The sequence below is a fragment of the Hyaena hyaena genome, unplaced genomic scaffold (genome assembly GCF_003009895.1).
Source record: "Hyaena hyaena isolate Hyena2069 unplaced genomic scaffold, ASM300989v1 scaffold_6, whole genome shotgun sequence".
NCBI classification, from domain to species: domain Eukaryota; kingdom Metazoa; phylum Chordata; class Mammalia; order Carnivora; family Hyaenidae; genus Hyaena; species Hyaena hyaena.
In genome coordinates this window covers 678,396-692,802 of record NW_024080638.1, presented here as the reverse complement: position 1 = coordinate 692,802, position 14,407 = coordinate 678,396, and the positions used below count along the sequence as shown (strand labels likewise).

General features: G+C 35.3%; 1 protein-coding gene across 3 annotated transcripts in view; it reads right to left on the bottom strand.

Moving 5' to 3' along the window:
• Positions 1–14,407, bottom strand: part of SLC44A1 (solute carrier family 44 member 1) — a 201,577-nt gene that overhangs the window by 82,128 nt on the left and 105,042 nt on the right. For all 3 annotated transcript variants that reach the window (XM_039239918.1, XM_039239909.1, XM_039239904.1), the window contains exons 5-7: positions 10,445–10,538; positions 2,856–3,025; positions 829–918 (exon numbers count right to left, since the gene is read on the bottom strand). In XM_039239918.1, coding sequence (XP_039095849.1) covers positions 829–918; positions 2,856–3,025; positions 10,445–10,538 — 354 coding nt within the window. The remainder of the gene's footprint in view (positions 1–828; positions 919–2,855; positions 3,026–10,444; positions 10,539–14,407) is intronic.

Below are 14,407 nucleotides of genomic sequence, written 5' to 3'. Positions count from 1 at the left end.
ATCCAGGCACCCCTAAAAATTATAAAATTTTTAAATTTCATAGAATTCTCTAGAATCAGCCATTCAAAAATTATAGAATTCTAGATTAAAGAATATTTTCTAAAAATGTATAGGTTACCAACTGTAGAAGCAAAAATAAAATATATGTTGCGGTACCTGGGTGGCTTAGTTAAGCATTCAACTATTGATTTTGGCTCGGTGTCTCATGGTTCATGAGTTCGAGTCCAACATCAGGTTCTGCTCTGGTAGTGCAGAGCCTGCTTGGGATTCTCTCTCCCTTTCTCTCTCTCTGCCCTTCACACACACAATTTCATCCTGTGTGTGTAATAAAATTTTACACACACACAATTATCCTGCCAGGAATACTTTAACCAGAAAGAACTTCAACACCTTCGAATGGTGGATTCAGTGCAAGATAAAAGGAAAAGGGTCCCTTCCTCTGCCAGGCAGGGAACACTGAAAGAATCAAGTGAAACCTGAAGAACAAAAAGCAGAAGAGAGGCTTAACTACTTTCTTTTTCCTCGTGGGTTCTTCCCCCAAAATTGACACTGACAGAAAAACGTTAGTCCCCTTTCTAACATATCTCCACTTGCTTTTATTCCAACTGCCAATGACTCTGCCATTTTATCTCATTTAGTGATCTCACAGTGAATTAACTTCAGTGTAATCCACGCATCATTCTTTTTTATAGTTTATAAATGGATTCACAAGGCTTACAAAAGGAAAATTATTTAAAATAATCAAAGTAGTTCTGCACTGAGCAACTGTTAAGAGCAAACTTTACTCTTGATTCTAATTACTAAAAAATAAAGGAAGAAGCAGCTTACCAAGTGAACCCAGTATGACCAGAATTGTTAAGATCCACACAAGTACTCTTGATATATACCTGATTATCACCATCAAAATCATGGAGAGAACTGTAAGAAAGATAGAGAACATGTACAATATTATTTTAAATAACACTGGAAAATACAAAGAGAAACTCAACTGTTTTCTCCTAGGGATATAATATGTTGCTATTGACCAGTTCAAGACCCCAATTTAGGGAAGAGAAGTAACTGGCTACTTTTGCAATTTTTGGTACTCGAGTCTACGTGCACCACCTGAATTCTGTCACTTGGAAACTACAGGCACCTAACTGTGGGTTTATAAATGACAGAAAAGAAAACATGCAAATGCACATGGTGACTCAAAAACAGCACAGAACTGTTGTGGATTCACCACGGGAAGACATCAGAACGCACATGCAAACATACATGCTAACACAAAGTGTAGAGAATGATGTGTCATGTTGGTGATCAGAAAAATTACCACACATAGACAGAGATCAGTTAAATTAGCTACACTTCATGAGTAATCCTTGTATTTCAGGACGAACTTCTCTAACAGTTGGTCAACGAGCTAGACAGTATTTTATCTTTTTCCAGTCATTTCTCCTCTAAAACTCTAAAAGACGCTCTGATCCTACAGAATAATATTCTGAAGCCTACTAAGGCCCAAATTCCTCTGACCTTAATTTTCAACTGGTGTCAGGGGTCCTAATTGGTTGACTCTTCAAAGAAAAGCAACGCTTAGTTTGAGTTATTTAGCCAAATGCCTCTACCCATCCCCAACTAAATTCCAACATGCTAAAATCTGGAGTGAAAATCTTAAAAAAGAAACTGGGAAGATTTGACCTTTGCATGGGGAAATTCATTTCTGAAATCATAATTTGTTCATCATGAATCATCTTAAGGCCCATTTCACAAATAAATTATTAATTTAAAGATCTTAAGCCTAAAGAGAACCAATCTAATAAAAACTGGAAATCCAATGGCTTAACTTTATTATCACCATTTTGAAGGTGTGGGCTTTTTTTTCCCTCTTGGTCAAAGTATTCAACTATTTCAGAAACCAAATAATTTTTTTATAAAGCCAGACTAATAGTCAAGATTCTTTGGGCCATTTGCAAAGCCAAATAAACGGTTGGGATCTGTGACTGGGTAACATTATTAAGGTACTCACTTTTGCAATAAATGTACAGGAACCAAAAACAGATGGGAGCGTTTCAAATATCACAGAAATAGCTTTTCATATGGACAGCATTATTTCAACTGAGTCAAGTACTACCTAAGCAAAAAGAAAATACTCTCTAATGACAAGACGGAAATACAGCTAGTCTTCTCAATGACTATAATTGTTGTTAACAGGTATAAGTACTCATTTCACATATATAATGAAATAGTTGCTTGGTTCCTACCACAGTTCACTCCTCCCAACTAGAAAGATCTATAGATTCTAATATGGCTACATATAGTTCTAGGATAATATAGAGAGTTGAAATAACATTTATTTGATTATATTATCTATTGACAAGAAAACTCAATGGCTAACAAGTGGAGATTTCCTAATTTTTCCAGCAAAACAGTGACATTATGAACTGTAGCAATGAAAAAAAACATATTTCAAAAGTAATCTATCAGAAATCTATGTTCTTTGATGGAAATGTGTAAGAGAATATGTGGCTCCTGTTATAAGCCTTTGGAATCATAACTAAAAACAAATGGGCATTGATTCATTAAGAGAAGCCTCCTTCTATCATATCAATGGTTATTATAGAGAGTAACCAAAGTTTGGGAAAACACCAGTTTTCTCCAATGAGCGAAAAAGAAAGGAAATTAGTTTCAGATAAATAAATATATATATATATAAATATGTATATATTTATAACTATATGTAATCTGAAACAGTTATTTTGGCTAAGGGAAGTTAAACATTTTACAGGTATCCCCACTGTATTCATATTTTGGTTAAAAGACAGAACAGTCTTCTACTGTAGTACTATGCAATAGCTAATAATGAGAAAAACAATTACCTAGTGATAACAAGCAAAGTCCCAATATAATTTCTTTGCTGGTCATTACTCCACTAATCAGCCTGTGTAAGACACTATTGTCACTGACAAAGGTGATCAGGGCCTCTGCAAACTTGGCATAGCAGGAAATGTTCACAGGAGCACAGCGATGGAAGAATGGAATAGGTGCACTGGTGACACAAGAAAAAAAAATCAGAAAAAAAATTACTCCTACTCAATATAAATGCCACATCAAACACACAAATGAAGGTGATTATGACTGCAATACACTCCACCCTCCACACATCATATGGGCGCTAAGAGCCGTGAGCTTAATGCTATGAAGATGACTGTCATGGGCAGGGATGCGAATCTTACCACAGGCCTTATCAGAGAGGGTGGAGTGCATATTCCAAGGAAGACATTACCCTCCCCTTCTGAAAAGAAACACACACACATATACACACACATACGCACATACACAACTACCAAAACCAAAACCAAACACTTAAACTCCTCAGCCTGCACATCTATCAGTCAAGGGGTAGATGACAAAACAAACATATACTTCATTGAACTAAAAATGAAATTTTTGCCATAAGCTATTTAAAAATAGAAAACACACATGCTTTTGCTTGAAATGTGCCACCATTAATAGAATGCTTCCTCTGTCAGAATAGCATACAGAACCTTGTATTTAAAAAGGTGTTTGGGGCACAAGCTTAATAACCCTCATATAAATTAATCATGCCAAGACATCAACATACAGCATAATGTGCAGCTAATTAAAACAATAACCATGGATACTAATGTATGGAAACACAAGGCTAATAGTACATGGGTAATAAAACAAAAATTTGTATCTAATGTTCTGGTTGCATCTCTGTACAAAAAACAGTATATAAATAAGAATGAGAACAGAAAAAATATAACTAAATGAAAATATATGATTTTTTAAGGTCTTGAGATTCTGGGCTATTTTCTGTTCTTTTTATATCATTATTATTATAAGATTATTTGTGTCCAAAAAAAAAAAGAAGTAATCTGTTATTATCAGGTTTATACTGACCACAGCTTTTTTTGTGAAGGAACATAGCTATGTGTGAACAGTGACATAAGTCTGGTTTGTTATAACATATTCTACTTTAGCCTTGGAAAGTATGGTGTACATCTGATCAATGAGAGATTCTAAAAAAGCTCTATGAACATACCCTCAGTTGTGATTTGTATGGATTCTAAAAGAGTCCTTATGCCTGTCCATACACAAATACACATTTCTGTGTGCATTAAGTTAAAATTTAGCCAACACTAACATAAATCTCATATTTTCAGAATTATTTGTGGAACTATCAGTCATAGCTCTAATATAACCCCGTTGGCTGGAATGATATAAGTATGCTCTCATTCTTGGTTGGCACTGTATTTTGTATCAAATTAGTGGAGAAGAGTATATGATTGAGCATCAAATTCCAAAGTTTCTGATCTCAGCAAAGCAATTTTGTATGACCTGAAGCAAAATACTACCTTTGTTTCTCCTTCCTCAAAAAACAACAAAAATATTTTTCAAATAAAATAAAAGTGTACTATGTATCGGTTTTCCTTAAATGCTGGCAAATGAGCACCACTGGGAGTAAGAATAGGCAACATCTTCCATGCTGTTGAACTTCATGGAACAATAAAATAATTATAAAGGTCTAATCTTACCTTAGTTATGCATCAGTGAAATATATCCCAAAATAATTATGTGGCACTATGATATAACTGTTCACTTAAAATGAAGGGATTCTTGTGCTTGTGGGTATATTTGTATATACCTCCAAAATGATGTTGGTGAAAGTTAATGTCCAAGATTCGATATTTTGTCAGAAATTACAGAAAATCAGAGCATTTTGAGTAGTGCTTAAATTACAGGCATGCGAGTCATTGTTTTTGACCAAATTTGTTTCACTAATGATATAAAAAGCTATTAAATTACAGAACATCTTTAAGCGAAATGGATTTAGTCAGAAATATTACAGGAAAGAATCAAAAGAATTAACCATAAGTTCATAGTAAATGGAGGCTAATGTGGGACAGAAACCTTTAAACTGATGGCTTTCTTGTGACCTATGACTGTTTTTCTTCCTGATGCTATCTAGATAAGGTCCCTGACACTTTAATATCCCTGTCTAAGGACTTCTAACTATATTTTTAGCTAAAGCCTTGTTCTCTATCCTTTGAAACCAAAGTCCTCTCTGCTCCATGGTTATCTACATCTTCATCTGCTTTATTTATTACCCTATCATTTCTGGTATAGCCTCTGTTTAACTCACTTGCCTCCAACCTTGAACATAAAATATATCTCCCTCAAAGATACGGATGTCATTTTCTCATTTTCAATATCCACCAATTTTCTTGGCCCTGCTCTGTTTCTTTTTTCCTGTCATATAACCATAAGTGCACCTTATCCTCTGTCCAGAAGTAGCTCCACCTCTATCTCCCATATCCTAACAGGATGTTAATATAGTTTTATATTCAAAGAGACATAGATGTCATTTGTAAAAGAGAGCAGAGCCTGTTATAATAGAAAGAAAAGCTCTGGGTGATCCTCCTAACATTACATAGCTGCGTGTCACTCCATCTCTATCAGCTTCTCCATCTGTTAGCTGAAAGCATAGGAACAACCCCTCCGTTTTTTCAGATGACAAAGAAGAAGAAGATGATGATGATGATAGTGATAGAGCCCAGTCATAAGTCAGTAATTCTAAATTAATAGGAGCAGATGCCCGTAGTGTTCGTGTTTTTCTGCTTTTCAGACTTATAATGAGGCTCAATGGTTTGAAAAGAGAATGATTATACTCTTAAAATTCTAATCTTTCATTCCTATTTAAGAGGAAATACTGAGTAATATCTGCTCTCTTACCCTTTCAAGTCATTTTTATACTATCCATAAACACTTGGACAATTGGAAAGAGCACTTTTACAAGTCTCCTTCAAAGAATTGAAGCAAAGTAACAACGGATCCCTTACCTCATAATTTAATCTATGTCAGTTAAAAAAAAAAAAAAACCTGACAGCTCTAAATTTGAAGGTATAAAATTAGTACAAGCAGATTACATTGTCTAGCTGATGGTCAAAATGGTCAAGTGATAAGGAATACCAGAAAGAGAAGACAAATAAAAGAGAAGGCAATATTTGGTTACAGCAGCAAAAATCAAAGTTAAATATTTAAAGAACAAACACTACATTCCCTTGTCATTCATTTTCTCTACTGTTCCCCAAACAAAAACAATTTAATCAGTCATGAGTTTTTAATATTCAGATGATTTTTCTTGTTAAAAAAATCTAAGTTAATCATGGCACTGAAATGGTCTGTCTTGTATTTTACCATTTAAATCCTATGTGATATAATGAATTTGAATTAGGTCATTTCATATACCTCTCAGAAAATAATACTTCTGTGAGATCTTTTCTACTTTAGTGTCTAACCTAAATGACACACCCTGTGCTTCTTAATTAAGAGGACAAGCATAAAGAATTCTATTTATAGTAAGTTCTTCTACCTCTTGAAGCCCACAGAATATCGAATCTTTAAGAAGTCAATGTAGTCCCATTAGGAACTGATGCTGTTTCACATTATTGAAACATTAGTCAACAAGAACAAAATGAATTTATAATGAGTCCTTTAAAGATTTTTAAAAATTAGCCACTCAGAGGAAAATTGTATCTTACCTTGGCAAACATACTGTCCATTTGCCTTAAGTGCAGACTATCACAGCTAATGAGCTCCCTCAAAATATGATGACAAACAGTGTAATGTCTCTTGTCCATATGCCTTCAGAAGTGAAGACAGGAGTTTGATCTCAAACAATTATCTTAAAACTTGACGTTATAAATAAGCAATTACACATGATTTCTAAGGTAAAGTTTTATTTAAGAAAGAATAACAATAAAGGATTCTGGCAATAGCACTATAGCACAGAAAACAGCAAATAAATCAAGAATCTAATGGCAATACTCCTTGGTTTTTCATACATTTCATTTTATTTTATTCATTTTTTCTCTTCTTTCATTCCTATACTCTTTCCTTTAATTTTTATTTTATTTTTTTTTAAGTAGGCTCCATGCCCAATGTGGGGCTTGAACTCATAACCCTGAGATTAAGAGTCACATGCTGTACTGACTGAGCCAGGCAGGCTCCCCCACCTTTTTTTTTTTTTTTTTAAACAACTGGTATAGGACTTTGTCTTGTGGAAGACGGCAGAGTAAGAGGACCCTAAGCTCACCTTATCCTATGGATACAACTAGATAACACTCACATTAGGATAAAACTAACTGTGACAGACTTTACAAGATCTTAGATTAAAATTCTGATTCCAAACAATTAGTTGTGTGGCTTTGCACAACTTATTTAACTTATCTTCTATTTCCTCACCTATAAATATAGGCTTTTGTAAGAATTAAATAAGACAATACATATGAGAAGCTTAATATGGTGGCTAGAACAATGTAGATGGTTTATAAATATAAATTTATAATTTAATAAATTATTATTAATTTATGTTGAATTCTTCATTTTTTTAATGTTTTATTTTGTTTTTGAGAGAGAGAGAGAGAAAGACACACACAGTGTGAGCAGGGGAGGGTCAGAGAGAGAGGGAGACACAGAATCCGAAGCAGGATCCAGGCTCTGAGCTAGCTGTCAGCACAGAGTCTGACACGGGGCTCGAACCCACAAACCGCGAGATCATGACCTGAGCCAAAGTCAGACTGAGCCACCTAGACACCCCTGAATTCTTCATTTTAAAAATATGAGTAGATAACACTTTTTTTTCTTGGCTATTGGTTTCTCATTTCCATATCATGCTATTAATTTCCCAAAACCTAATAACCTTTCTGGCATCCAGAAGTAGCCAATAAATGGTGAATAAACTGAATTTATGTAATCTGTTTCTACTACCACAATTTTCTCTAGCTATACCTAAACCTTCAAGCATTTTAAGTATCAGGGCTAGCTTGTCTCCCCATTGCTACCATGCTTAGCATGTCATCAATAGAGAGCTATGAATTTAGATAAACTATGGCCCTTTCCAGGCATTTGCTTTTAAAATTCGAATGCTCTTAGCAATAGTAACCATTTGGCAATTATGTGGTGTTAGCGTTTTATTGCAAATTAGTTTAGAATTGCTTTTATCTAAGAAACAGTCATTGCTTTCAATTGCAGGTGCCTGGGGACCCAGGAAGGTTAGGGGCAAAAGGGGAGGCACTAGAGGTTGAGAGAAATAGTTATTCCTTCAGCCAGATGTCAAGCACAATAATGGATGCTTAAAACATATTGCCTATCTAATTCTTACAACAATTTCATGACAGAGGTATTAACATTCCCATTTTAGATATGAGAAAACTTAGTTCACAAAAAGGGTAAGAGACTTGCTCGAGTTAGCAAAGAGAAAGTGGTGATACAGAATTCACCCCCAGGCCTATCTGGACTCAAAATTCAGCTCTTTCTGTCCCACTAGGGCAAAAAAGGCGTGACCGATGCTAAGGGCCACTTGCCTGCAGCACAAGTTTTGCCTAGTCTAGGTTTGCCTAGTGCTAGTCTTTTGGTGTACACAAAAATAGCCACCAAAACAGTCCCTATTTTTTTTTTTAAGGACAGAGTTTAAGGACAGAGACTAGTCCTCACTCATCTTTGAAGATTCGGTATCTAATGCTAAGTGTGGAACGTGGTATTGCCCCAAGCTTTTTATCAGAACAAATTCTTTGTTTCTTGATCCTTATACTCTGCTTGCCAAATGCTAAATGATGATACTTACAAGGTCCTAATTTGACTTCCTTCTATCAACTGTTACTTCTCTTTTACTTTCCAACAGGCTGAGTTCAAATTAAAGTGGTAAGATAATTTTAGGCTGTGAGGTACTAAGATTAGTAAAACATGGGATATTTAAATAAAGTATAAACATAGTATACAGTCAGTTTTCTGATGGCATAGGGTCATCTTTACTTCTTGCATTACTGAGATATTAGGAGATGGAGAAGCCAAGTCTGTCCATGTCTAGAACCCAAGCCCCTAATAATATGTTTCATCTTCAAAGTGAATGCCCTTACATGAGGGCATTGCCCTTACATGAGATGTGTGAGTTATATATGGCCAAGAATGTAACACCTGAGACAAATATCCAGGGACAGGCAGTCCTCAACGTGGTAGAGTCAGAGGTCAGAGGTGCAGGAGGATTTACTCCACCCCTACCCCTCTCATGTTACACAGGAGCATCCTCACATCAGTGTTTTTTCATTATCCGTTCATAACATGTTTACGCCTTAAAATGTGACTCTATACTCAAAGTATGCATTTAAAACAGGCTTTTAGCAGCTGAGTAGATAAGAGGACAGAGCCCTTCTTGTTTTTACATTGATAAATTTTCTTCAGTGACTCTATTCAAAGGCTCTCCTTTTCTTTACTGTCACAGCCTCCCTAATATTCTCAGTGTTCATGAATGGAGTCTCTTTACCAATTGGTCTAAGCTCATAATTTATAGGCCTTACGATCTTTTTAAAAGAGTTCCTTTATTTTTATTTCCACAGGCTTTACATTTTAATTTCAACAGCAACGTGACAAGACTAAAAGAGCTGGAAATCAATTAAAGTGATATATTCCTTTGTCTACTTTTCAACAGAAAATTTCAAATTTCATTCAAGTTAATAAAGCACAATTACACCCGTAAGCAAGCCAAAGGAAAGCAGACATAAGATGGATCTCAAAATTTTAACCTGTAGCTTGCTATAATACACTAAGATATAATAAAAATGGCCTCAATTCGGTATTCCTTGTGAAGTTGACTCGTGTCATACACGATTAGAGATACACATTTAAGGTTCTCAAGATCAGACATGTTCCAAATCCTACGCCCTTAATTCTGAGGATACATTCTATAATGCTTACAAATATATTTATTTGTTAAAAGAAAATCTATAATTTTAAAGCTGGATTTATTTATAACTACTGTGAGATGCTTCCAAATAAAGAATGTTTCTTGTCTCTTCTGTGTAGCCATTATATGCAGTAGGTACTTAATAATAAATATTTGTTGACTAAGACCTTGGATAAGATATGGCAAACAGCATATTTATAGCTTTATAGCTATATATATAGCTATAATAATATAGCATTATTATAGAGAATGTACCTAAAATATATAGCCTGAAATAAAGTATGGAGAATAATCTGGAGTATTGTTTTAATTTACTTAAATAATCCCACTAACAATTACTGGAATCAACTGCAGAGATTCTTTGGAGACTGTGAGACTTGGCTTCTAATTTCGCTATAGATTTTATAATGATTCAGCAGTTCTCTACACTTAAAAAGTATGACATTAAAAAAAAAAAAAAAGCAAACCCCCAAAAGAAATTTAAAATATCTGGGAATGAGAAAAGTTATGTGCCTCTGTGTGTGTTTTAAGATATGAAATACATGTTGTCATTTCTATTACTACTTTTTAAATCTTGTTGTAAAAGTACCAGTCCTGAGCAACAGGTATCAAGTGACTCTTTTCCCAGAACAATACATACAGTTTAAAATCTACCTACAAAAACAGAAGTCACAAGTTAACAAAATACAATAAAATTACCTCGCTGGAACTGGTAGTTTGGGGCAAAGAACAGAAGCTTTTGAAGATGTAGTGTATTCAGAAGGCTTTAGGTTGTAGCTACATAGTGCTGAGCCTGTTGAAAGAAAAGGTATATGTTAGCTGGCAGAAAAATAAATAAATTCTCTCATGGATTCACTGTAATTTTATTTTATATGTTTATATCAACTCAACATATACAACTTTTAACCACTATAGAACTAATAAGAATTTGATTTGGTCTTTAGCATCAGTCCTAGTCATTTAAAACTGATTTCTCTCCAGCAATTTATGCACAAATTTTAACAATATTCAGGGTAATAACAACAGTAAGTACTATAACTACCTTTCTTGAGTATCTGCCATATATCAGACCATACATATATATATATATATATATAATTTTTTTTAAGAGTCAACTTTTAGTAACTAACCAAACCGTGTCCAGGAATGTCCCCAAACAACCAAACAACAGAAACATGACAGAATTCTCCTGTTAAAGAAGCCAAGTATCTTGGCCCACCCTAGCACTTCTGAGGGTCAGGCTAAGAGTAGCCCATTCCCAAGGCTGGTTCTATACCCATGCAAGTTTCTCATCCCAGCAAGAGGGTTGGGGATGGACCCCTTCTCTCCACCATGCTGGAACTCAGAAAGTCACTCACTGCGTGGGGGCCTCTCCTTTTACCCCATACATATGTTAATTATGTGTTTACTTTAACTTGATTAAGCAAGTGTTATTAAGCCTACTTTACAGAGGAGGAAACAGAGGCTAAGAAACAAAGTACATCACTTGCCCAAGATGACCCAGCTACTAGGCAGGAGAGCTGGAACTGCACCCCAGATCTCTTTGACTACAAACCCAGCTTCAACTACACATGTCATCCCTCTTTCCTATGCTTCCCATTACTAAATATTTAAAAGGACTGCATACAGCACATATGCTTTCAGACAATACATTACTTTTTCCTTATTTAAAGGCAGTAAATACTAACTGTAAATAAACTGAACAGATTGATAAAAGGATTCTAGCTTTCAGATGGTTTAAAACAGCTCAAATTCAATCATAGGTTGTTTTGATGTTTACAGCCATCTAAGTCCAGACAACCCTTGATAAATCTTATTTTACTGACCTGCTAATTTTATAATATAGCAACGAGAATATTGTCAGGTTTGTCGTAATGATAGATATTGTTAACTGAGAAGACCTAGGCTCTAGTTCTAATTTTGCACTCTATCATGTAAATTGTTTGTATTTTATTAATTGCAGTTCCTACCAGATTACTAATTTGGCCAACTATTTTATTGTTAAATATAAATAGAACAGCTTTGTGTTTATGTTTATAATATAGCAACAATGAAGTTTCACATACCACCATGGAAAAAGTTTAAAATAAAATGTGAGGTGAAAATGGCAAGTTTTAACATTGAACTAACTATAGAAATGTCATGTGAGAATGTAAGAAAGAGCTAGAAGAGAATACAGAAAAAAGATTTGCTGGGAGAACAAACAAACTTTAGAGTGGTTTTATTTCATTTATACCTTGTCCTATCAATCAAAAGAAATTTTATTATTTTTAAAAATTTTTAATGTTTTATTTATTTTTGAGAGAGAAAGACAGCGTGAGCAGGGGAGGGTCAGAGAGAGAGAGGGAGACACACAATTAGAAGCAGGCTCCAGGCTCTGAGCTGTCAACACAGAGCCTGACGCGGGGCTCAAATCCACGAACTGTGAGATCATGACCTGAGCCAAAGTTGGATGCTTAACCGACTGAGCCACCCAGGCGCCCCCAAAAGAAATTTTAAAAGGCCACAAACCTGCATTTAATTCAGTAATGCTGCCCCCAAACTAGCAACAAACCTGCTGCGTATTTAAATATATGGGCTGTAGGGGTGCCTGGGTGGCTCAATCAGTTGAGCGTCTGACTTGGGCTCAAGTCATGATCTTGCAGTTCGAGCTCCACGTCCAGCTCTGTGCTGAAATGCTGACAGCTGGGAGCCTGGAGGCTGCTTCAGATTCTGTGTCTCCCTCTTTCTCTGTTCCTTCCCCACTCATACTCCATCTCTCCATCTCTCTCTCTCTCTCTCTCTCTCTCTCTCTCTCTCTCTCAAAAATAAATAAGTATTTTTGGGGCGCCTGGGTGGCTTAGTCGGTTAAGCGTCCGACTTTTGCTTAGGTCATGATCTCATGGTTCATGGGTTCGAGCCCGGCATCAGGCTCTGTGCTGACTGCCAGCTCAGAGCCTGGAGCCTATTTCAGAGTCTGTGTCTCCCTCTCTCTCTGACCCTCCCCTGCTCACGCTGTCTCTCTCTCTCTCTCTCCTAGAAATAAATAAAAATATTTAAAAAAAAATAAAAAATAAATAAATATTTTTAAAAGGTTAAAAAAATATTTGGGCTGTAAATATCATACTTAGATAAAATATGTAGCATCTATTTTAGATAAAGATAATTCAAGTAATTTGACAATGAAAGATTTTTTTAAAGAGATACTTGAAAGTTACATGGCACTGTTAAGTTTCTTCAGCTTAAGCAGACTCGCGAGGAAACTAAGTTACTAAAATCGTCTTTGAACATTCTTTCCATTTTAATGACTTATTGTTTTTAAGTTAAGCATGAATATTAAATATATTTCATGTCTGAAGATAATGCCACTAGATTCTATTTACAGCAGTTTTAGAGAAAACACGGCAGCAGTGGCAAGCAAACATTTTAGATTAATCCTGAAATATCCAGGAGTCCTACTGTAGGATTGCTCATGAAAAACAGCCACTGTGCCACTAACTGCAGAGTACCCAATGTGATCATCAACCTCCTGTTCCGAATTGTCAACTTATTTCTTTCAGAGTCCAAGATGGAATCGATTTACACAATATGAAAGGTCCTAACGAAAGCACTGTGTCAGTGCCGTCAAACACACTGCTTCAGCTGAATTCAGTGAACATAATCTCCGTCTCCACCCTTTCTTCATTTAAAAAAGGAGGTCAGCAGGTGCAACAGGGTTCAATTTTATAAATACTTTCCCAGGATAATGCTCAATGAAAGGATAATAGCCTTATCTCTGATGGTATTCTGGGACACAGGCCAGTACTAAATAGATCCTGTACTAAATAGATTAAAGGAAAAAGATCTTTCCAATGCGTTAGTAGTAACAATCAGAAGAAACTTTATAATGCTTCCTGCTCAAAGGGCTGATGGACAGAGAAGCCTCAAAGAAGAACATTAAAACAACCCAGTAATGGCAAAATGTTACAACTGTTTTTCTTTTCATGTTTATTAGCTGATGCATTTTCAGTGAAAACTTTTAAGGTGGTAACCATCTTCTTTTTTTTTTTTTTTAAATAGTGAAAGTGTAAATAATACTTAGCACAAGAGGTTTGGTCAGAAACAGTAAGACAAAGTTTTTCTTCGAACACAAAAGGCAGGGAAAACCATACTTGAGTAATGAAGCCTAAAACCAAAAACAAAAGCTTATCTAAACCGCAACAGAGGCAATCCATGCAATACAGCAATGTTATTCAAAATGAGTGATCTTAGGAAGCCAACGTGGGTATATAAACATTTATCTTGGTAAACAGTTGCTATAGTCCCCAGAATGTTTAACTACTATAATTTTTCAAGTGACTTATAATACTCAATTATTTATTCTTTAGCTCAACATCACTTATAAGAACTCCCTTAAGAGGTATGTTTCTATCACCATGCTCCAAACACTATAGATGAGGAAAAAAAGTAATACTTCCAAGGGCTTATAAGTAATCACTGACAAATTCAGAAATAAAATTCTCTACTCTTAGGCCACAATGCTTCTTCTGTGCCATTCCTAATAGTCATAATCAGACAAATATTCAATAAGCCTCTGGGCAAAAAATAGACATTCCACAGATATCTTGGAAACAACATGTTTGGTGGAAAAAAGACATTTCCATCACCCACTCTCCAAATCTGCTCTGCCTCCTTCCATCTGTT